Below are 24,488 nucleotides of genomic sequence, written 5' to 3' on the forward strand. Positions count from 1 at the left end.
TGTTGTCGTGGCAATGGTATGCAGTCACTGGAAATCATCTTGAATCCTGAACAGTGTTAAGCTATTCGGAGGATTCTATGACAACTGAACATGAATTTAAGAAAAAAAATCAAGTATTAGAATACTAGTATGAAAATTCATTGCAGCATATGCGGAGGCTTTTACATCACAAAGGGAAATAAAATTCATTCTCAAAACAGACCTGGTTATCAAAAAAGTTTCATATGCTGTAAACGCTAGCAAAAAATTAAGTTATCACATGCAGTTAGTGGATAACAAATTATAGATTTAAAAGATCGCTATTCAAAGTAATCTGGTGGAATAATGGCCAAAGGTTGAATCTCCACAGGCCTGTCATCATGCAGAAGTGCTTCACAAATCTTAGAGTATTAACCATTTCTGTATCATCATCATACTTAAGTAATTTGTGATGCTCTTTCGTGTTCTAAATGCTGCTAGATGGCTATCAGTGAAATAAAAAGCAGCAGTTCAATCTCAGGACATCAAATCCCAAAATCAAATTACTGTTTTTAATTTCTGCACGATTATTAGCAGCAATCTGTTGTGTCCATGTTTTTAACATGTGTCACTTCTGCACTGTAATGAATCTGAGAATATTGTGCATGGCAGTCCCTTCACAATTAAATGCAGGGAAATGTGTGGACATGGCTGGAAAAAACATCCTCATCGTGGAAAATGAGCACAATTTGGAGTTGGCTCTCACCCTTTAAAGGTAACCATTAGTTGAAAGATTTCCTTTATAGAGCCAAACAGTCGCACCTATTAATATTCTTTTACCACTTAGCAGTGGAGGCTCTTTATTACCTGGAAATGCCAATCTGGGTACTTGGATAATCTGGGTGGGTATACATCACAATTGAAATGTCCATAATCTCTACTGATGAAGTTGCTTGTTTATTGGTTCTTTAGAGGTGATGGTATAATTGGTGTAATGTCTGGTGGTGAAAGTGAAGAACAGGTTTTCATCTGCATTTTGTCAGGTAGCTTCAATTTCAGAGGGTTGATTTTCATTTTGTGACGAAATTTTATTTCACTTTTTCCTTCAATTCCTCCCCGCCCTCTGCCTTTCTTCGAGGTACTAGAGATGTGGGGGCTGATCTTCCTCTATAGTCACCTGACTTTGGATAGCTTCTATTAGAAAATCAGCTGAACTATTAGCTTGCTTCCTGCCAGTCAATTATCACTTCCAAAATTTTATGCCAGAATTGACAGTAACTTTTGAATAATATACACAAGTAATGGTGGTCCTGTTCAAATGGCACAAAAACAACAAGAGAGAGTCATGCAATTTATATGCCATTATTACCATCACACCAAAACTGGATGCAGAGGCTACTGGCAGCCCTTGAATTTAAAAAAAATAGTTGCGTGGAGGCAGCTGGGCCTTCTCTACTTCTGCAGGTACTTGAGGCTTGAATCAGTACTTTTTCCAAACAAGCTCCCCAGCACTGGGAATATGCCATAATTATTTAAATAAGTTTAACCCCAGACAATCTCCAGGATCAACGTACAGCCATATGTTTGGGAGTAGGCTTTACACCACCAAAGAGACATTGGATTTCGCCAAAATCTTGTCTGCTGCCGTCTCCTGTGGTATGGTTTCATACATATCAATTGCCATCTGTACAAAACCCATTGTGGGTATTCTTAACAAATTAAGATGAAGGCCTGAATTTTCACACCTGTTGGGAGAATTCCCAGTTTCATGAACCCCATTCCTGAAAAACACCCTAAAAGTTCTGATTTTCGTTCTAGTGGGGTGTAACAGGAGTCATATCCGCGGCCCCCGGAAACAGTTTGGAGGCAACACGGGCTGCTAGGAGCAGAGTCTTTCACCCAGCCTCTGTGCTCCAGCACTTTGCCCCTGCTGCAAAAAAAACACCCAGCAAAACAAAATACAGCCTTCAAGCCCTCACCTCCCTCACATGGTCTTCACGCCCCATACATCCTAATCCATGCTACCTCATGGCCCCCACACACCCCATGTCCCCTCATTCCCTCCATGCCAACCTATGCCTCCATTCACCCCCCCCCCCTCCCATGGCCCTTTATAGCCCCTGTGCTAACTTAGTGCCAACCTATGCCACCCCACCCACCACCCTTTGCCCTTAAACCCTCCATGCCAACTCACTCAGTATCCACCGTAGGCAGACCTCAGGCCTCATGCTAAGAGGAAATAAAATAATTGTGTCTATTGATGAATTCACTTTTTTTCTTTTGAAAAATACCCTCATTGATAAGAACCTATTCACTACATTTAAATTCTTTCAACCAATAGTTCTTTATAACAAGCATTTGAGTTCACAGTCCCACTTCAAAGACTTTAAGCACTTAGAGCTGACAATCAAACTGTGAGCTGACAGGCACCCCACCGTGATAATGATAGATTGTGAAATCAGTCATGAAGCATTGATCCTATAATGATAGCCCTCAGGCTTATGTCAGTAGAGTGAAATAGCAAGCACTGATTTTTTTCTAAACAATATTTTTTATTTTTTTCAAGTATTTTTAAAAGGCAGGAAATCTGAATGCCTTCACAGCTTGACAACTCCTTTGATGGCTCCATTGAGCTTGACAGTTCCAATGAGTTTTTTCACTTTTTACACATATTCATGTCTAATTTTAACAACCCCAATGAGTACCTCCCTTCTACTAAAGGACACTCACCTCTCCCAAAGATGTCCCAGGATCTCTCCAAAGAGCTCTGCTATCTAAAGTGCACGAGTTGTAGTTTAGACATTCCACTAGCGAAAATTAAATCTGACTGAATGCAGCTTCACTTTATCACATATAATTCCCTTCATGAACCACGGATGTGCAAACTACAACACCCTCAAATACGCCCCACCGCCCCCCCCATCTTTCAGCGAAAATGATGGGGGCTGGATTCAGGTTTCCAGTGCCATTTTGGCTAAGCTGGGGACTCTTTCCATCAGAGCAAAAATTCAGTCTGGACCATGAGTGTTCAGGCTTCTTGAATAGCCCAGGGGTACTGAGGGCAATTATAGTACTTACTAAAATCAGTTAATTCAACATACACCAAGAATCACAATTGGGATTTTCTGACTTATAGCTGCACTGGATGGTGGCTTTGTACATTTGGCCATAGAAGAAGCCTTTGTTTTGCTTTGTAAAATAAATGCACTTATTTCTGACCCCTCGTCAACATGATTTCTCTGATGCATTGTAGCAATTGCCTTATTATAAGGCTACCTCAACCTGTAAGAGGCAGAGGTGAATTTATTTTGTGCTAATGTCAGCAGCATTTTGAAGATGTGGAAATGAGGCCCTACTTTGTCATTTTAAGGTTACTGAACTAGTAATCCAGTGCCTTAGAGAACATGTGTTTAAATCTTTCATAGCAACTTGAGAATTTGGATTCAGTGTTCCAGTATCTGTAAAAATGACCATGGAGCTGTCAGAACTGGTCAGAACCAGTTCACTAATGTCCTTGCAACTTGGACTGCTGTCACATAATAACTTGACTGACTCTTAATTGCCATTTGAGCAAGCCACTTGTTCGTATCAAATCACTACTCGGCATAATGAATAAGATGAAGGCATAGACAGGCAGTATTGCATAGAGTATGTGGTCTTAGTGATGGATAGAATACTACATTTGAGACTCATCTGTAGATCAAACAGGACACTGAGGTTATACAACTGGTTTAATCAATGGTTCAACATGATTGAACAGCTATGGAGCGGGATGGAGTCAGGGGTAAGGCTAGAGTTTTTGATGGCAGCTGAAGTAAGATGGGTTCGATTTTCCCAAACACTGGCTATTTCTAATGACATTTTTGCTAATCATCTGTGACATTGCTCCCTTTCCCTACTACTGATCTATTAATTTGTTGCTACATCTTTAGTTTGCTTTGCATGTCCTACTGCATCCCAACAACCTTGGTAATATCACTATATTTCCTCATCCAAGGCTACATTTGCCGCATTCCCTTATTTTCCTGCTGTCACATTCCACAGATCATTAATTCTTCACTTCGCCTACCATATCCCCATCAAAAACTGCTATAGACGTATTTCTTCACTTAAACTAGTGTTTCTATCTTATAGCTTTCTTGGTCCACGATCTGCCAAATCTGTCCAGAGTTATTGCCAGTGCATACTTGTGAGGCTTCAATTCTTCATCTAACATGACCTTTCGCCCTGGCACCTGTAATAAAATAACCTGCCTGAAAAATTTACTGCATAGGACCTAAAATGAGCCCTCTGGTACAAATGCAGAAAACAATATTTTGCTGCTAAATGCTTAGGTGGAAGAATCTTCTTGGAATAAAGTTAAGTAAAAGGTATTCTCATGTGCTTGCAATGTTCTATTCTTGATACGGCTACTTGCTTAAACAGAATTAAAATGCACAGTTCTGCATTGGTGAGCATTATTATTATAAATCCTACAATTTCACTAAAGATTTCTACTTACATGACTTTGTATACTGGAACACTATGTTTTGACAACTGTATATTTTGGACTTCAAGTAAAAAAGGATGAGTGCAAAGATGAAGAATCATTTTAAAAAGTAATTTTCAGTGAGAGTCTTAGATTTTATTTACGCTGGATCAGTGATAAACCATAACACTTGAGATTTTCATGATTGTGTCGTCTCTTCCAAATCTACAAAAATGTGTTTTTGTAGCTCATTCTATTTTCAGTAGTGCAGACCCTATTCAAAAGTAAATTGTCAGGTCAGAGATCTTAAATAATGTCAAGTATTCGCTGTTGAAAATGCCAGATTTTCTTTTTCAAAAGGAGAAAACCATCTTAAAAATTGGTTAATAAGGATTTTTGAGAGTTTTCAATTCTCTAAGTACTGTCTTGGGTTCAAGATTTTAACAAAAACCACTTTTTTTTAATCTGTTATCTCTACATCTGGGTTTCAATCCTCTTTGCCGTTTATTTCTTTTAGGTTCTGAAGTTTCATATTTCTGTACATTCTTTTATTTAACTGCTTTAAGCTGTTCATTGTACCCCCTCACTGTAACTGTTACGTAGAGTTCATGAGACAATAAAAATATTGATTTGCTGTTTGTATATTATTTCTTAAGTTACATCTTATTATATTTTAGGACCCAGGGATCATCCTGATATTGTTGATTCATTTATGCAACTCCTGGCACAGGTGTGTTTTTGTTTCTTATTTCATTCACTTTCTTTTTTGTTTAATTATATTAAACCTGAAATCAGCTTTTTTTTTACAAGCTTATGGAAATGCATTGTAGGTTAATTCAAGGTTTTTAAGACATGTTGATTCACAGTGAACTTGAAGCTCTTTTATGGATGTGTAGCAGGAGGCACTGGCAATAGAAAGGTGTATTATATCAGCAGTCAGACACTTTGTGAACTTCATGCCAAGGTTTGATGTGTTGTCATAATGTTTTGGGCTGTTAGTGTTTTGTAGCCAGATGGAGTTTGAGCACGTGCCAAGTAGCTGGAGGATTCATGAGGTATTTTTGGAAAGGATTATGTGGACGAAGTCTAAACTAATCTTGTAGCTGCATGAATAGTGATACTGGCTGGGCTGACTTTACTCCACACCTGTGATTTAATTATGCATCCTTCAGATATTCTTGAAAATATGAAAGATTATGCAGATTACAAATATAACAACTGATCTGTCGATAATTTATAACCATAAACATTACTGGTACAATTACAAATTACATCATATGTGACTGTGACAAAGGTAAAGTATCCTGCCTTGTTCTTCTCATTCGGTTTTCAGCCTTTGACACGGATGACCACACTACCCTCCGCCAAAGCTTCTTCACCATCATCCAGCTGGGTGGGAGTGCACTCGCCTAGCTCCATTCCTATCTATCTAATCTTAGCTGAAGAATTACCTGCGATGGCTTCTCCTCCTGCTCTCCCACTGTTACCTCTAGTATTCCACCCCAAGGATTTTTCCTTGGCCTCTTCCTATTTTTTACTCATATACTGCCATTGGTGACATCAACCAAAACACAATGGTAGTTTTTACATGTACACTGATGACACCTCTCTCAACCTCACCACTGTCTCTAAATTGCCAGACTGCTTGTCCAACATCCAGTACTGAAGGAACAGAAATTTCTCCCAATTATGTATTTGGGAGACTGAAGCAATTGCCTTTGGTCCCTGCAACAATATCTATTCTTTGGCCACAAACTCCATCCCTCCCCCTGGCATCCAGATGATTTGCAAACTTAGTGCCATATTTGACCCGAGAAGAGTTTCTGACTACATATTCATGCTTTCACTAAGACTGCCTATTTACGCTTCCATAACATTGCCTGACATTGTCCCTGCTTCAATGTTGATTTATGCCTTTGTTACCTTTATTCTTGACTATTCCAACATTCTTTTGGTCATCCTCCCATATCCCACTAACCATAATCTTATGGCCATCCAAAACTCTGTTGCCTGTGTCCTGACTTGCATCAAGTCCCATTCATCCATCACCCCGTACTTGCAGACCTACATTGATTCCCAGTTAAACAATGCCTTAATTTTAAAATTCTCATTGTTTCAAATCCTTCCGTGGCCTCCCCCACCCCCAACCCCTATCTCTGTAACCACCTCCAGCCCCACAAACCTTAGGGCAGAATATTGCATGAACTGCAGGCTCCTTCGACAGCATCTTCCAAACCCATGACCACTAACATCTAGAAGGACAAGGGCTGCAGATAAATGGGAACACAACCACCTGGAAGTTCCCCTTCAAGTCACTCACCATCCTGACTTGGAAATATATCGCCGTTCCTTCACTGTTGCTGGAACTCCCTTCCTAACTACAAGGGTCTCGAGGGCAACTAGGGAGAGGCAATAAATGTTGGCCCAGCCAGTGAAGCCCACATCCCGTGAATTAATTTTTTTAAAAAAGAACGAGCGTAAAATGATGCACAATGATATTGGGCAAGCATCCCGACAGTATCACACAATATTTCGGTCGGCAGATGCGCATGGGAGTCAGAGCCGTGCCAGCCACCAATTAAGCGGCCTATTAAGGCCCTTAAGAACCCAATTGACTCAAATTTTTCGCTGCCCATCAAACCGTTTGGTTAGTGGTCAGGCGAAAAGGCAGAGCGACCTTAGCATTTTTGGCGAAAGGATGAGTTTTTGACCAGTGATTTAAAAAATAAATTTTAAACTTTTAACACTCACATTTAACATGTCCCTGCTCATGTGACAGAGTCATATGAGGGGACATGTTTTCATTATTTTTAAAATTTTTGTTTTTATTGTTAAAAATCTTCAGCTCCCTGAGGCAGCTCTGTGCTTCCAGGGAGCTTTTACTGCACGCACTCACGCGCATGTGTGCACTTCAGTACTTGCGCTCCTCCCACCCCAACCCTGGCAGCGCTGAGTGCTGCAGCATGTGTTTCACCCTGGCTGGCCTTTAATTGGTCAGCCAGTGTGAAATCCATGTCGGGGCCCGACCGCTCCCGGGGCCCGCCTGCCGAGCCTGTCCGACCACTGGAAAATCCTGGCCTCCAGGATATCTGCACTCCTTTAATTCTGGCCTCTTAATTCCCCCTTTTTTAAACACTCCACCGTTGGTGGCTATGTCTTCAGCTACCAAGGCCTTAAGTTCTGAAATTCCCTCCCTAAACTTCTCTACCTCTCTTCCCTCCTTTAAAAATTCTCCTTACAACTTAACCCCTTGATCAAGCTTTCAGTCATCTGCCCCAATATTTCCTCATGCATCTTGGTGTCATAGTTTGCTTGATATAATGCCCCTTTGAAACATCTTGGGGTTTTTAACAATGTTAAAGGTGTGATATAAACACAAGTTGTTGATATTTTGAGAATAATGTTATTTCTTGCTTTTGCGCACATTTGTCTGTCTCTGACCATGATTCCTTTGTGTGTGCTATAATGAGCTGGAGATGGTTCCATTCACAGTATTTTTCAGAAGTTGATCTGTGATGTATTTCCATTTGTATTTAAAATACCTGGTTCAATTTTTTTTAATTTGCATTATGTAACATTTCACACAAAACTATTTCAAAATCTGTTCTGTTTATTTTTCTTTTTTAGTTGTCTTCTTGCACAGTGCATTGTCCCCATCTTAAACAATATTTTTCTCCCTCCCTATGCAGAAATATGTCCCTATAATGGACTGATTGAGAACATGCTATGTAGAGAATCAATGAGGAATCCCATATTGTTATTTATAGCTCTCTGCTCTTCTATAGCATGGCACCCACCACCAGACCATGAAGACTGAGATAGCAGATGAAGAATGGTCTTAGTAGTAAGGATTCAGTAAGAAACTGGAGTTAGACATTTATGAACTTTTTAACAAAGTTTTGTATTTGATTCCTAGGCTCTCAAAAGGAAACCAGATTTGTTTTTAGCAGAGAACTGTGATGTGAAGGCCTTATTTCAATGTGGTAAGTAACAGAACTGTTTAACATGTTTTACTTCCTAGCTAATCTTTAACGTTCAGATTTTTGTTTGTTGGTGTCTCAAGTTTAGTAAGTCCTGTTAATTGCAGTGGAGCATTTCAGAAATTTGGAAAAGGTCAAGAAGTGCTTTAACAAAAGCGAAAAATTTAGAGGGAATGTCCAATCCATTTAATAATTTTAATGGTCTTCACTGAATGTGGCACAACTCTTTCCATTTCTATATTCTTGACATCTTACTCTCTTTTAATAATATTTTCCTTGCTACACTTCGCTGTTCTATGTTCTCTACAGAGAAAACAGTAGGAATTGAGGGCAATAGTTAAGGGCAATTTTTGAGTGTGCTTGGAAGTGGATACTGGCATCCCACAGGGTTCAGCTCTGGGGCCCTTGCTGTTTGCTGCACAAAGTTTGATATAGACCTAGAGTTGGTGTGTTTACATTTGCAGGATGAGAAATTATCGCCCTTTAGAGAAATTCTGACTTTTTAAGTATGGAATTCCACCCTTGGAAATGGTTTTCCAACCTCCACTTTCTATAGTTGTTGGTCGGCTCAAACTCAATCTCGTGCTTTTAGCTGATCCCTGATGTCTAGACTGCACAGGGCACAATCCGTAAATCCAAACTGGGGAGCTCCATTGCAGCTTGCACCCTGAGCCACAACTGCCACCACTTAGCCTTGCAGTAGTCTCGACCCGGTTGCTGTCATTCATCCACCGAGGCGACATGTTCTGCTACTGACCGTTTGGTGGAGCCACAGGATTTGGTGGGAGGGGGGTGCAGGAGGGAGCAGCAGAGCCCAAATCTTGGCTGGCTACAGTGAATCAGTGCTGATTTTCAGTCACGGTGGCCTGTGGGGCTCCAGGACTGCTTGGTGTTGCCATAGGCTGTTGGAAAGGCCAGGTTGTCCAGTCAGTTGTGGGGGGAGGGGGTTTGGGAAGAGGGGCTACTGAATGAGTGAGTGATTGGGGGTGGGGAGTTAGGAATAGGGGCTGTTTGAGTGAGTGGTGGGGGGAGACGGGCTAGTTACATTGTGTGTGTTGAGGAGAGGGGCTTCACTGAGTCTTTTGTCACCAGGGAATATGGAAAGCTTGGCTGAAACCTACATGAGTACACAAAATTTTTACAAAGCACTTTAAAAACTGATTTTCATATTTATATGATGCATTACTATATGCTGATCTATAATACCCAAACTTCAATAATTATATACTGAATGTTAGTATCCTGCTGTAGTGTTATTTTGCTTTTTCTGGCATCTGGGTCCTGTTAATTTTCAAGTTTTTTTTTATTTGTTCATGGGATGTGGGCATCACTGGCAAAGCCAGTATTTGTTGCCTGTCCCTAATTACCCTTGATGGTGATGAGTTAAAATTAGATTATATTGGTGTGTACATTAGTATGTGAAACACTGTTGCAGTCCTCTGTTTCGCATCATAAGTACATAGTCCAGCAAGGTCATCTTTCTGTTGTTAGTATGGACTTCATCCTATATTACATGCACTAACTGCATTGAATGCTGAAATGCTGAGGACACTTAGTGATTTTATGCAAATACATTGGTCCACAGTCTTGATGGTAATAGAAGGTAAACAAAGGGAAATCTAATATTTTTACCCACTTGAAGTCCAATAATTCCATCCATCTGAAGTGGCCTAGGTGCATTTGCATTTTACTACGGACCATAAAATGCCCTACAATTACATGATTCCTTGTCAAAAAAAATTCAGACCTTTTTGTCTTCAGCTGCTAATTTTCAGACCTTTCTGTCTTCAGCTACTCTCACCCCTGCATTTGCAGTGTATGAAAATAGCAGTTCATTATTTAGCAGACCAAGAAAGCTGCAAATGGCTATTGATAAGGTGAGGGAAAAAGGCTAATAAATCATGGACTGAATTCAGTGTCAGTAAGTGTGAAGTGAGACAGTTCAGTTAAAAAAATAATAGCAGTAATTATTCTTTGAATTGGATTGATTGGTGTTTGGGGATTACAGATTCACAGGACATTAAAGGCAGCTAAATGAATTCTAGATTTCATCAGTAGAATATAAAAAGCAAAAGATAGTGATGAGTTGATATAAAACCTTAAGGCCTTAGTTTGGGCACCACACTGGAAGGATATTGAGGCTTTAAAGAGTATAATAATGCAGATTCACAATGATCCTGTCTGATGAGGAAATATGAATAAAGGCTTGAAAAGTTAAATCTTCTGAAATTCTATTTAATTCTACCACCATCTGTGCTGCACTGAAACCTATTGCACTTTATGTAATATCAAATTTGAACTGTTTTGTAATGAACTTTTGCAAATTTTCTGAATCAAATATATTTTTAGAAAAAAAATCGCTGAAACCACCCAGCTAGAAGTAGTTGGTGTTGTTTACTACTAGCTCCTTTAGGAATGATTCATGAATAGAATTATACAGCACATAAGTAGGTTATTCAGTCAATTGTACCTGTGCTGGTTCTTTGAAAGAGTTATCACTTTAGACCCACACCCCTCCTTTTCCTCATAGTCCTACAGATTTTCCTTTTCAAGGATATGTTCTTTTGAAAATTACTATTGAAACTGCTTCTACCACCTTTTTCAGGCAGTGCTTTTGGATCATAACAACTCACTGTGTAAAATAGTTTCTCCTCCTCTTCCCATTGCTTCTTTTGGCAGCTATCTTAAATTTGCATGCTGTAGTTACTGACCCTTTAGCCAGTGGAAACGGTTTCTCCAATCAAAACCCTTTATAACTTATATAAACCCTCTTTTAAATCTCCTCTTAACTTTCTCTGCTCTAAGGAGACCCATTAGACGTAGGAGCCGAAGTAGGCCATTTAGCCCATCGAGTCTGCTCCACCATTCAATGAGATCATGGCTGATCTGATGATCCTCAACTCCACTTTCCTGCCATTTCCCCATAACCCTTGATTCCCTTAACTGATTAAAAACTTGTGCATCTCAGCTTTGAATATACTTAACGACCCAGCCTCTACAGCCCTCTGCGGTAAAGAATTCCACATTTTGACTACCCTCTGAGATAAGAAATTCCTCCTCGTCTCTGTTTTAAATGGGCGCCCCCTTACTCTGGGATTATGCCTTCTGGTCCTAGACTCTTCCACAAGGGGAAACAACCGCTCAGCATCTAATGAGAACAATTCCAACTTCTCTTGAGTCTCCACGTGACTGAAGTCCTTCATCCCTGGTACCATTCTAACAAGTCTCCTTTGCATTCTCTCTAAGGCCTTGATGTTACTTCCTAAAGCATGGTGTCTGAATTGGGCACAGTAATCTGACTAGCTGAGGCCTAACTAGTGATTTATTAGGATCTAGCATAACTTTTTTTTTGTGCTCCAAGCCTCTATTTATAAAACCAAGGATCCTATAGCCTTGATATTATTCCTGTTATTTTCTCCTTGCTATGCATCATTCTCGAACTGAAAAGGCACATTGATCAAAGTTTCTTAGAACTGCAGCAATGTTACCTGGTTATCAAGTGCTGGGTAATTTGTAAGAGCAACAAAGGATGCATGTATTTCCTCTCTCCCTATGTAAAAATGGCTAACGTCCACACATGGTTCTTCCGAACAGCCCAGCCAAATTAGGAATTCCAATGTAGAGAACAACTGCCATAAGCCAACAGTCACTATGCTGCCTGACCTTGGGGCATAACTTAGAATAAAGGGTCGTCCATTTAATTCTGAGAGGGGGAGGAATTTTTCTTTCAGAAGGTTGTCAATCTTTTGAATTCTCAACCCCAGAGAGCTGTGGAGGCTGGATCATTGAACATATTTAAGGGTGAGGTAGACAGATTCTTGAACTCTAGGGGAGTCCAGGTTATGGGGAACAGACAGGAAATTAGAGTTGAGACTCTGATCAGATGAGTTATGACTTTATTGAATGGCATAGCAGGCTCAAGGGGCCATGTAGCCTTCTCGTGTTCCCATTACTTAGGTGATCTTTGGAGATACAGCTTTTAATCTAGCACAAGAATAAGAAGGGTGGGGGAGTATAAAAGCAAACTACTGCAGATGCTGGAAATCTGAAATAAAAACAGAAAATGCATGAAATGTTCAGCAGGTCAGGCCGCACCTGTGAAGAGAAATAGAATTAACGTTTCAGGTTGATGATCCTTCCACAAATGCTGCCTGGCCTGCTGAATATTACCAGCATTTTCATATTTAAGAAAGGAAGGTCCTCTATTACTGTCACTTGCCACAGAACAGTCATTCATTTACTTGTTAACAGCTACACTGGCTATGAGCTTACAACTGGAAAAGAGAGCTGTCTGAATCTCACTCTGGAACAAACTTACGAGAGCAGGGGTTAGAGCAACTATATATCGTGCATGTTATTCTCGGAGTTGCAGATAAGCATAGGATTAATAATGCAGCATAAAGAAAACTTTATTCGTTGCTCTCTAGCTGCCACACCTGGGCTCACAGTACTCACAACTAGTCTGAAATGTAAAATTACTGTATGTAATAAAGTGAAGCAGTGCATTAATGCATGCCTTTGTGTAGAAGGGAGAGCTTTCATTGGCTATTTGTTCCATTCTTGGCATTTTTGTATGTGTGCTTGTATGCTTGTGCAGAAGATGGTGACTGTGACCTACAATTAATCTATTTTTTTTTGCTTAGGGGTCATATCTTTGAAATTTCCAGAAGCCCCAACAGTGAAAGCAACGTGTGCATTCTTTGTAAGTATTCCTCCTGTTGTGCTCAGACTTTTACTTAATTAAGAATGTGCTTAGCTATATGTGAGAGAACAACATTGTTCAACAATTTCAGGCCATAATCTCTGCCCCCCCGTTTTGTTTATTTTATTTTGCATCTGTCAGTTTTAATCTTGCTTTTGCTTTTGATGACAGCTGTTCATTATTCCGCCATTCACACCTCCCCTGGTCATGTCTTTTGTTTATTTACTTATCCCAATACCATAATGTTTCTCTTTTTCCGATTTATTCCAGGCCTGCCTTCTTTGTTCTTTTTCCACCCTTTCCCATTTGGCCTATTAAAAACCTATTGTATTTGTAACTTTTCCCAGTTCTGACAAAAGGTCATGAAATGTCAACCTTGTTTCTCCCTCCACAGATGCGACCAGCCCTGCTGAGTTCCAGCATTTTCTGTTTTCATTACATTTAATGAATTAGTTTCAGGATCTCCCAAGTCATTACATGATATTCCATTTCATTGGAATTGTCTTTTCACAAATTACATCCTACAGTACATTGATTATCTTTATCAGTAAAGCAGGACTGTAAACCATTAGTTTGCAATATTATGTAACTACTAACATCGATGTGATGATATATCAACAAAAGTATCAAAATAACATCAAGAACATATATACTCAAAGGCATTATTCCCCCTTTTGACTTTCATCTTTTGTTTCTTAATTCATTCTGGAACCTCCTATGTCTTAATGCATTTTGGTAACTGGGCTTTAATTAGCCAAGCTCAACTGGCAATTCTGCGAGCTTGGATAATAAGTTTGACGATGGGGAGTAATCACAGCTAAATCTGGCACAGTATCGACACTTCCAATGTCAATAGATAGCAAGATATTAATCAGGAGTGGAAATCCTGGCTGTTTTTTTCCTATGGTTTATCTAACGGGCTCAGGGATTCACCCAGATTAAGAGATTGAACCACTTCTGCAGTATACGGTAGAGTCCGACACTAGGGAAGCCACTCAAAAGGGCGTTTAAAAGTGAATGTTGGTGGTTTTGTGTACTTTTGTGTAGTCCATGTGAGTGAAAAATGCACACTTAACTTAAACATCAACAAATAAAAGAAATGTATTTCTGTATCATATCGGGTGTGCTTGATCATAAGAATTGCAGTTAATCACGAGGTCAAGTTAATCATAGGTCAATAGGAAAACTATTTGTGATTAAAACATGACCTTTTCAACTTTCAAAATGATCATTTTCCTTAACTATTTTGTAATGTTTAAAATGTTATTTTATGGCAAATTGCTGTTTGCTATTCAATTTTAAAACTAAATTATGAAATCAAAATTTTCACTTTTTAAGTTAGCAACTACTTAAATGTAAACTATTTCAATGGGTAACCTGTTTTAATAATTGCATAACTGTATATCAAACGCTCCCCCTCCCCCTCTTGCGTCCTCCCCCTCCCCCACTTGCGTCCTCCCCGTCTCGCGCTCTCGTCCTCCCCCTCTCGCGCACGCGTCCTCCCCCTCTCGCGCTCTCGTCCTCCCCCTCTCGCGCTCTCGTCCTCCCCCTCTCGCGCTCTCGTCCTCCCCTTCTCGCGCTCTCGTCCACCCCCTCTCGCGCTCTCGTCCTCCCCCTCTCGCGCTCGCGTCCTCCCCCTCTCGCGCTCGCGTCCTCCCCCTCTCGCGCTCGCGTCCTCCCCCCTCGCGCTCTCGTCCTCCCCCTCTCGCGCTCTCGTCCTCCCCCTCTCGCGCTCGCGTCCTCCCCCTCTCGCGCTCTCGTCCTCCCCCTCTCGCGCTCTCGTCCTCCCCCTCTCGCGCTCGCGTCCTCCCCCTCTCGCGCTCGCGTCCTCCCCCTCTCGCGCTCGCGTCCTCCCCCTCTCGCGCTCGCGTCCTCCCCCCCTCGCGCTCGCGTCCGTCCCGCCTCGCGCTCGGGTCCGCCCCGCCTCGCGCTCGGGTCCGCCCCGCCTCGCGCTCGGGTCCGCCCCGCCTCGCGCTCGGGTCCGCCCCGCCTCGCGCTCGGGTCCGCCCCGCCTCGCGCTCGGGTCCGCCCCCCCTCGCGCTCGGGTCCTCCCCCCCTCGCGCTCGGGTCCTCCCCCCCTCGCGCTCGGGTCCTCCCCCCCCTCGCGCTCGGGTCCTCCCCCCCCTCGCGCTCGGGTCCTCCACCCCCTCGCGCTCGGGTCCACCACCCCCTCGCGCTCGGGTCCACCACCCCCTCGCGCTCGGGTCCTCCCCCCCCTCGCGCTCGGGTCCTCCCCCCCCTCGCGCTCGGGTCCTCCCCCCCCTCGCGCTCGGGTCCTCGCCCCCCTCGCGCTCGGGTCCTCCCCCCCCCTCGCGCTCGGGTCCTCCCCCCCCCTCGCGCTCGGGTCCTCCCCCCCCTCGCGCTCGGGTCCTCCCCCCCCTCGCGCTCGGGTCCTCCCCCCCCTCGCGCTCGGGTCCTCCCCCCCCTCGCGCTCGGGTCCTCCCCCCCCTCGCGCTCGGGTCCTCCCCCCCCTCGCGCTCGGGTCCTCCCCCCCTCGCGCTCGGGTCCTCCCCCCCTCGCGCTCGACTGCTCCCCCCCTCGCGCTCGACTGCTCCCCCCTCGCGCTCGACTGCTCCTCCCCTCGCGCTCGACTGCTCCCCCCCTCGCGCTCTCGCTCGACTGCTCCCCCTCACCCTCTCTCGCTCGACTGCTCCCCCTCACCCTCTCTCGCTCGACTGCTCCCCCTCACCCTCTCTCGCTCGACTGCTCCCCCTCACCCTCTCTCGCTCGACTGCTCCCCCTCACCCTCTCTCGCTCGACTGCTCCCCCTCACCCTCTCTCGCTCGACTGCTCCCCCTCACCCTCTCTCGCTCGACTGCTCCCCCTCACCCTCTCTCGCTCGACTGCTCCCCCTCACCCTCTCTCGCTCGACTGCTCCCTCCCTTCTCTTTCGCCTGTGTTTTCCCTCTCCCCCCTCTCGCTCGCGTGCGCCCTCTCCCCCCTCTCTCGCTCGCGTGCTCCCTCTCCCCCTCTGTCTCTCGCGTGCACTCCCTCGCCCTAACTCGCTCGCGTGCTCTCCCTCGCCCGCTCTCGCTCATGTGCCCCCCCTCTCTCACTTGCCTGCTCCCTCTCCACCTCGCTCGCTCACTTCCCTCTTCCTCTTCCCTCTCTAGCTCGCTTGCTCTCTCCCCCTCTCTTGCTCGCGTGCTCCCAGTTCCCCTCCCTCCCTTGCATCCACCCTCTCTCCCTCTCTCGCTCATGTGCTCCCTCTCCCCCTCTCGCTCGCGTGCTCCCTCTCCCCCCCTCTCGCTCGCGTGCTCCCTCTCCCCCCTCTCGCTCGCGTGCTCCCTCTCCCCCCCTCTCGCTCGCGTGCTCCCTCGCCCCCTCGCTCGCGTGCTCCCTCTCCCCCTCTCTCGCTCGCGTGCTCCCTCTCCCCCCTCTCGCTCGCGTGCTCCCTCTCAACCTCTCTCGCTCGCGTGCTCCCTCTCAACCTCTCTCGCTCGCGTGCTCCCTCTCAACCTCTCTCGCTCGCGTGCTCCCTCTCAACCTCTCTCGCTCGCGTGCTCCCTCTCAACCTCTCTCGCTCGCGTGCTCCCTCTCAACCTCTCTCGCTCGCGTGCTCCCTCTCAACCTCTCTCGCTCGCGTGCTCCCTCTCAACCTCTCTCGCTCGCGTGCTCCCTCTCAACCTCTCTCGCTCGCGTGCTCCCTCTCAACCTCTCTCGCTCGCGTGCTCCCTCTCAACCTCTCTCGCTCGCGTGCTCCCTCTCAACCTCTCTCGCTCGCGTGCTCCCTCTCAACCTCTCTCGCTCGCGTGCTCCCTCTCAACCTCTCTCGCTCGCGTGCTCCCTCTCAACCTCTCTCGCTCGCGTGCTCCCTCTCAACCTCTCTCGCTCGCGTGCTCCCTCTCAACCTCTCTCGCTCGCGTGCTCCCTCTCAACCTCTCTCGCTCGCGTGCTCCCTCTCAACCTCTCTCGCTCGCGTGCTCCCCCTCACCCTCTCTCGCTCGACTGCTCCCCCTCACCCTCTCTCGCTCGACTGCTCCCCCTCACCCTCTCTCGCTCGACTGCTCCCTCCCTTCTCTTTCGCCTGTGTTTTCCCTCTCCCCCCTCTCGCTCGCGTGCGCCCTCTCCCCCCTCTCTCGCTCGCGTGCTCCCTCTCAACCTCTCTCGCTCGCGTGCTCCCTCTCAACCTCTCTCGCTCGCGTGCTCCCTCTCAACCTCTCTCGCTCGCGTGCTCCCTCTCAACCTCTCTCGCTCGCGTGCTCCCTCTCAACCTCTCTCGCTCGCGTGCTCCCTCTCAACCTCTCTCGCTCGCGTGCTCCCTCTCAACCTCTCTCGCTCGCGTGCTCCCTCTCAACCTCTCTCGCTCGACTGCTCCCCCTCACCCTCTCTCGCTCGACTGCTCCCCCTCACCCTCTCTCGCTCGACTGCTCCCCCTCACCCTCTCTCGCTCGACTGCTCCCCCTCACCCTCTCTCGCTCGACTGCTCCCCCTCACCCTCTCTCGCTCGACTGCTCCCCCTCACCCTCTCTCGCTCGACTGCTCCCCCTCACCCTCTCTCGCTCGACTGCTCCCCCTCACCCTCTCTCGCTCGACTGCTCCCTCCCTTCTCTTTCGCCTGTGTTTTCCCTCTCCCCCCTCTCGCTCGCGTGCGCCCTCTCCCCCCTCTCTCGCTCGCGTGCTCCCTCTCCCCCTCTGTCTCTCGCGTGCACTCCCTCGCCCTAACTCGCTCGCGTGCTCTCCCTCGCCCGCTCTCGCTCATGTGCCCCCCCTCTCTCACTTGCCTGCTCCCTCTCCACCTCGCTCGCTCACTTCCCTCTTCCTCTTCCCTCTCTAGCTCGCTTGCTCTCTCCCCCTCTCTTGCTCGCGTGCTCCCAGTTCCCCTCCCTCCCTTGCATCCACCCTCTCTCCCTCTCTCGCTCATGTGCTCCCTCTCCCCCTCTCGCTCGCGTGCTCCCTCTCCCCCCCTCTCGCTCGCGTGCTCCCTCTCCCCCCTCTCGCTCGCGTGCTCCCTCTCCCCCCCTCTCGCTCGCGTGCTCCCTCGCCCCCTCGCTCGCGTGCTCCCTCTCCCCCTCTCTCGCTCGCGTGCTCCCTCTCCCCCCTCTCGCTCGCGTGCTCCCTCTCAACCTCTCTCGCTCGCGTGCTCCCTCTCAACCTCTCTCGCTCGCGTGCTCCCTCTCAACCTCTCTCGCTCGCGTGCTCCCTCTCAACCTCTCTCGCTCGCGTGCTCCCTCTCAACCTCTCTCGCTCGCGTGCTCCCTCTCAACCTCTCTCGCTCGCGTGCTCCCTCTCAACCTCTCTCGCTCGCGTGCTCCCTCTCAACCTCTCTCGCTCGCGTGCTCCCTCTCAACCTCTCTCGCTCGCGTGCTCCCTCTCAACCTCTCTCGCTCGCGTGCTCCCTCTCAACCTCTCTCGCTCGCGTGCTCCCTCTCAACCTCTCTCGCTCGCGTGCTCCCTCTCAACCTCTCTCGCTCGCGTGCTCCCTCTCAACCTCTCTCGCTCGCGTGCTCCCTCTCAACCTCTCTCGCTCGCGTGCTCCCTCTCAACCTCTCTCGCTCGCGTGCTCCCTCTCAACCTCTCTCGCTCGCGTGCTCCCTCTCAACCTCTCTCGCTCGCGTGCTCCCTCTCAACCTCTCTCGCTCGCGTGCTCCCTCTCAACCTCTCTCGCTCGCGTGCTCCCTCTCAACCTCTCTCGCTCGCGTGCTCCCTCTCAACCTCTCTCGCTCGCGTGCTCCCTCTCAACCTCTCTCGCTCGCGTGCTCCCTCTCAACCTCTCTCGCTCGCGTGCTCCCTCTCAACCTCTCTCGCTCGCGTGCTCCCTCTCAACCTCTCTCGCTCGCGTGCTCCCTCTCAACCTCTCTCGCTCGCGTGCTCCCTCTCAACCTCTCTCGCTCGCGTGCTCCCTCTCAACCTCTCTCGCTCGCGTGCTCCCTCTCAACCTCTCTCGCTCGCGTGCTCCCTCTCAACCTCTCTCGCTCGCGTGCTCCCTCTCAACCTCTCTCGCTCGCGTGCTCCCTCTCAACCTCTCTCGCTCGCGTGCTCCCTCTCAACCTCTCTCGCTCGCGTGCTCCCTCTCAACCTCTCTCGCTCGCGTGCTCCCTCTCAACCTCTCTCGCTCGCGTGCTCCCTCTCAACCTCTCTCGCTCGCGTGCTCCCTCTCAACCTCTCTCGCTCGCGTGCTCCCTCTCAACCTCTCTCGCTCGCGTGCTCCCTCTCAACCTCTCTCGCTCGCGTGCTCTCCCTCGCCCTCTCTCGCTCGTGTGCTCCCTTTCCCCTCTCTCGCTCGCATGCTCCCTCTCCCCTCCTGCTCTCTTGCCCGCTCTCTTGCCCTCACGCTCGCGTGCTTCCCCTCCCCCTCTCTCGCTCACGTGCAGCCCCGTTCCCTCTCTCGCGCTTGTGCTCCCCTCCACCTCTCTCGCGCGGGTGCTCCCCACCCACTCTCTCAATCGCATGCTCCCCCTCTCTCGCTCGCATGCTCCCTCTCTCCCTCTCGCCATCTCTCAGTCGCATTTCCCTCTCCTGCTATCTTGCTTGCGTGCCCCATCTCATCCTCTCTCGCTTGCGTGCTCCCTCACCCCCTCTCTCGCTCGCGTGCTCCCTCACCCCCTCTCTCGCTCGCGTGCTCCCTCACCCCCTCTCTCGCTCGCGTGCTCCCTCACCCCCTCTCTCGCTCGCGTGCTCCCTCACCCCCTCTCGCTCGCGTGCTCCCTCACCCCCCCCCTCGCTCGCGTGCTCCCTCACCCCCTCTCTCGCTCGCGTGCTCCCTCACCCCCTCTCTCGCTCGCGTGCTCCCTCACCCCCTCTCTCGCTCGCGTGCTCCCTCACCCCCTCTCTCGCTCGCGTGCTCCCTCACCCCCTCTCTCGCTCGCGTGCTCCCTCACCCCCTCTCTCGCTCGCGTGCTCCCTCACCCCCCTCTCTCGCTCGCGTGCTCCCTCACCCCCCTCTCTCGCTCGCGTGCTCCCTCACCCCCTCTCTCGCTCGCGTGCTCCCTCACCCCCTCTCTCGCTCGCGTGCTCCCTCACCCCCTCTCTCGCTCGCGTGCTCCCTCACCCCCTCTCTCGCTCGCGTGCTACCTCACCCCCTCTCTCGCTCGCGTGCTCCTTCACCCCCTCTCGCTCGTGTGCTCCCTCACCCCCTCTCTCGCTCGCGTGCTCCCTCACCCCCTCTCTCGCCCGCGTGCTCCCTCACCCCCTCTCTCGCCCGCGTGCTCCCTCACCCCCTCTCTCGCCCGCGTGCTCCCTCACCCCCTCTCTCGCTCGCGTGCTCCCTCACCCCCTCTCTCGCTCGCGTGCTCCCTCACCCCCTCTCTCGCCCGCGTGCTCCCTCACCTCCTCTCTCGCTCGCGTGCTCCCTCACCCCCTCTCTCGCTCGCGTGCTCCCTCACCCCCTCTCTCGCTCGCGTGCTCCCTCACCCCCTCTCTCGCTCGCGTGCTCCCTCACCCCCTCTCTCGCTCGCGTGCTCCCTCACCCCCTCTCTCGCTCGCGTGCTCCCTCACCCCCTCTCTCGCTCGCGTGCTCCCTCACCCCCTCTCTCGCTCGCGTGCTCCCTCACCCCCTCTCTCGCTCGCGTGCTCCCTCACCCCCTCTCTCGCTCGCGTGCTCCCTCACCCCCTCTCTCGCTCGCGTGCTCCCTCACCTCCTCTCTCGCTCGCGTGCTCCCTCACCCCCCTCTCGCTCGCGTGCTCCCTCACCCCCTCTCTCGCTCGCGTGCTCCCTCACCCCCTCATTCGCTCGCGTGCTCCCTGTCCTCCTCGCTCGCTCATGTGCTCCCTTTCCCCCCTCTCACTCGCGTGCTCCCTCTACCCCTCTCTCTCACGTTCTCCCTCTCTCCCCCTCACCATCTCTCAGTCGTGTTGTCCTCACTCCCTCTCTTGCTCGCGTGCTCCCTTCCCCCTCTCTCGCTCGCGTGCTCCCTTCCCCCTCTCTCGCTCGCGTGCTCCACCTCCCCGTCTCTCACTTGCGTGCTCCCCCTCCCCCCTCTCTCGCTCGCGTGCTCCCCCTCCCCCTCTCTCGCTCGCGTGCTCCCCCTCCCCTTCTCTCGCTCGCGTGCTCCTTCTCCTCTCTCGCTCGCATGCTCCCCCTCTCTTGCTCGCGTGCTGCCCCTCCCCATCTCTTGCCCGTGTGCTCCCTTTTCTTCTCTCTCGCTCATGTGTTTCCCTTCCCTCTCTCGCTAGCGTGCTCTCTCTCCCCCATTCTTGCTCGTGTCTTCCCTCTCCCCCTCTTGCTTGTGTGCTTCGCGTACCCGCTCTCTCGCTCATGTGATCCCTCTCTCTCTCGCGTGCTCCCCCTCCCCTTCTTGCGCTCGCGTGCTCCCCCTCTCTCGTGTGCTCCCCCTCCCGCTCTCGCGCTCGCGTGCTCCCCTTCTCGCGCTCGCGTCATCCCTCTCTCGCGCTCGCGTGCTCCCCCCTCGCGCTCACGTGCTCCCCCCTCGCGCTCACGTGCTCCCCCCTCGCGCTCACGTGCTCCCCCTCTTGCGCTCGCGTCATCCCCCTCTCGCGCTCGCGTGCTGCCCCTCTCGCTCGCGTGCTCCCTCTCAACCTCTCTCGCTCGCGTGCTCCCTCTCAACCTCTCTCGCTCGCGTGCTCCCTCTCAACCTCTCTCGCTCGCGTGCTCCCTCTCAACCTCTCTCGCTCGCGTGCTCCCTCTCAACCTCTTTCGCTCGCGTGCTCCCTCTCAACCTCTCTCGCTCGCGTGCTCCCTCTCAACCTCTCTCGCTCGCGTGCTCCCTCTCAACCTCTCTCGCTCGCATGCTCCCTCTCAACCTCTGTCACTCGCGTGCTCTCCCTCGCCCTCTCTCGCTCGTGTGCTCCCTTTCCCCTCTCTCGCTCGCATGCTCCCTCTCCCCTCCCGCTCTCTTGCCCGCTCTCTTGCCCTCACGTTCGCGTGCTCCCCCTCCCCCTCTCTCGTGCGCGTCCTCCCCTCCCCCTCTCTCGTGCGCGTCCTCCCCTCCCCCTCTCTCGTGCGCGTCCTCCCCTCCCCCTCTCTCGTGCGCGTCCTCCCCTCCCCCTCTCTCGTGCGCGTCCTCCCCTCCCCCTCTCTCGCTCACGTGCACCCCCGTTCCCTCTCTCGGGCTTGTGCTCCCCTCCACCTCTCTCAATCGCATGCTCCCCCTCTCTCGCTCGCATGCTCCCTCTCGCCATCTCTCAGTCGCATTTCCCTCTCCTGCTATCTCGCTTGCGTGCCCCATCTCATCCTCTCTTGCTCGCGTGCGCCCTCACCCCCTCTCTCGCTCGTACGCTCCCTTTCCCTCTCTCTCGCTCGCATGCTCCCTCACTCCCTCTCTCACTCGTGTGCACCCTCACCCCCTTGCTCGCTCGTGTGCACCCTCACCCCCTCTCTCGCTCGTGTGCTTCCTCTCCCCTCTCTCGCTCGCCTGCTCCCTCCCCCCCTCTCGCTCGTGTGCTCCCTCTCCCATCTCTCGCTCGCCTACTCCCTCTCCCCCACTCTCTCTCGCGTGCCCCCTCTCCCCTCTCGCTCTCTTGCCCGCTCTCTTGCCCTTACGCTCGCGTGCTCCCCCTCCCCCTCTCTCACTCGCGTGCACCCTCGCCCCCTCTCTTGCTCGCGTGCTCCCTCTCCCCTCTCTCGCTCGCCTACTCACTCTCCCCCACTCTCTCTCGTGTGCCCCCTCTCCCCTCCCGCTATCTTGCCCTTACGCTCGCGTGCTCCCCCTCCCCCTCTCTCGCTCGCGTGCTCCCCCTCCCCCTCTCTCGCTCGCGTGCACCCTCGCCCCCTCTCTTGCTCGCGTGCTCCCTTCCCCTCTCTCGCTCGCCTACTCCCTCCCCCACTCTATCTCGCGTGCCCCCTCTCCCCTCCCGCTCTCTTGCCCGCTCTCTTGCCTTTAAGCTTGCGTGCTCCCCCTCCCCCACTCTCGCTCGCGTGCACCCTCGCCCCCTCTCTCGCTCGTACGCTCCCTTTCCCTCTCTCTCGCTCGCATGCTCCCTCACTCCCTCTCTCACTCGCGTGCACCCTCACCCCCTCGCTCGCTCGTGTGCACCCTCACCCCCTCGCTCGCTCGTGTGCACCCTCACCCCCTCGCTCGCTCGTGTGCACCCTCACCCCCTCGCTCGCTCGTGTGCACCCTCACCCCTTCGCTCGCTCGTGTGCACCCTCACCCCCTCGCTCGCTCGTGTGCACCCTCACCCCCTCGCTCGCTCGTGTGCACCCTCACCCCCTCGCTCGCTCGTGTGCACCCTCACCCCCTCGCTCGCTCGTGTGCACCCTCACCCCCTCTCTCGCTCGTGTGCTTCCTCTCCCATCTCTCGCTCGCCTACTCCCTCTCCCCCACTCTCTCTCGCGTGCCCCCTCTCCCCTCTCGCTCTCTTGCCCGCTCTCTTGCCCTTAAGCTCGCGTGCTCCCCCTCCCGCTCTCTCACTCGCGTGCACCCTCGCCCCCTCTCTTGCTCGCGTGCTCCCTCTCCCCTCTCTCGCTCGCCTGCTCACTCTCCCCCACTCTCTCTCGTGTGCCCCCTCTCCCCTCCTGCTATCTTGCCCTTACGCTCGCGTGCTCCCCCTCCCCCTCTCTCGCTCGCGTGCTCCCCCTCCCCCTCTCTCGCTCGCGTGCACCCTCGCCCCCTCTCTTGCTCGCGTGCTCCCTTCCCCTCTCTCGCTCGCCTACTCCCTCTCCCCCATTCTCTCTCGCGTGCCCCCTCTCCCCTCCCGCTCTCTTGCCCGCTCTCTTGCCCTTAAGCTTGCATGCTCCCCCTCCCCCACTCTCGCTCGCGTGCACCCTCGCCCCCTCTCTCGCTCGCGTGCTCCCTCTCTCCCTCGCTTGCGTGCTCCCTTTTCCCCTCTCTCATTCTCGTGCTCCCTCTACCCCTCTCTCAGTCGCATGCTCCCTCGCTCCCTCTCGCCATCTCTCAGTTGCATTTCCCTCTCCTGCTTTCTCGCTTGCGTGCCCTGTCTCACCCTCTCGCTCGCGTGCTCCCTCAACCCCTCGCTCGCGTGCTCCCTCAACCCCTCTCGCTCACGTGCTCCCTCAACCCCTCTCTCGCTCGCGTGCTCCCTCAACCCCTCGCTCGCTCGCGTACTCCCTCTTCCCCTCTCTCGCTCGCGTGCCCCCTCTCCCCCTCTCTCGCTCGCGTGCCCCCTCTCCCCCTCTCTCGCTCGCGTGCCCCCTCTCCCCCTCTCTCGCTCGCGTGCCCCCTCTCCCCCTCTCTCGCTCGCGTGCCCCCTCTCCCCCTCTCTCGCTCGCGTGCTCCCTCTCCCTCTTCTCGCTCGCGTGCACCCTTCCCCCTCTCTCGCTCGCGCGCCCCCTCTTTTGCTCGCGTGCCCCCTCTATCGCTCGCGCGCCCCCTCTCTCGCTCGCGCGCCCCCTCTCTCGCTCGCGTGCCCCTCTCTCGCTCGCGTGCCCCCCTCTCGCTCGCGTGCCCCCTCTCTCGCTCGCGTGCCCCCTCTCTCGCTCGCGTGCCCCCTCTCTCGCTCGCGTGGCCCCTCTCTCGCT

General features: G+C 51.5%; 1 protein-coding gene across 1 annotated transcript in view; it reads left to right on the forward strand.

Moving 5' to 3' along the window:
- Positions 1–24,488, forward strand: part of ipo13b (importin 13b) — a 231,266-nt gene that overhangs the window by 123,695 nt on the left and 83,083 nt on the right. Inside the window, exons 15-17 of the mRNA XM_041208611.1 lie at positions 5,104–5,156; positions 8,343–8,409; positions 13,050–13,108. Coding sequence (XP_041064545.1) covers positions 5,104–5,156; positions 8,343–8,409; positions 13,050–13,108 — 179 coding nt within the window. The remainder of the gene's footprint in view (positions 1–5,103; positions 5,157–8,342; positions 8,410–13,049; positions 13,109–24,488) is intronic.

Source organism: Carcharodon carcharias, chromosome 16, assembly GCF_017639515.1.
Source record: "Carcharodon carcharias isolate sCarCar2 chromosome 16, sCarCar2.pri, whole genome shotgun sequence".
NCBI lineage: Eukaryota > Metazoa > Chordata > Chondrichthyes > Lamniformes > Lamnidae > Carcharodon > Carcharodon carcharias.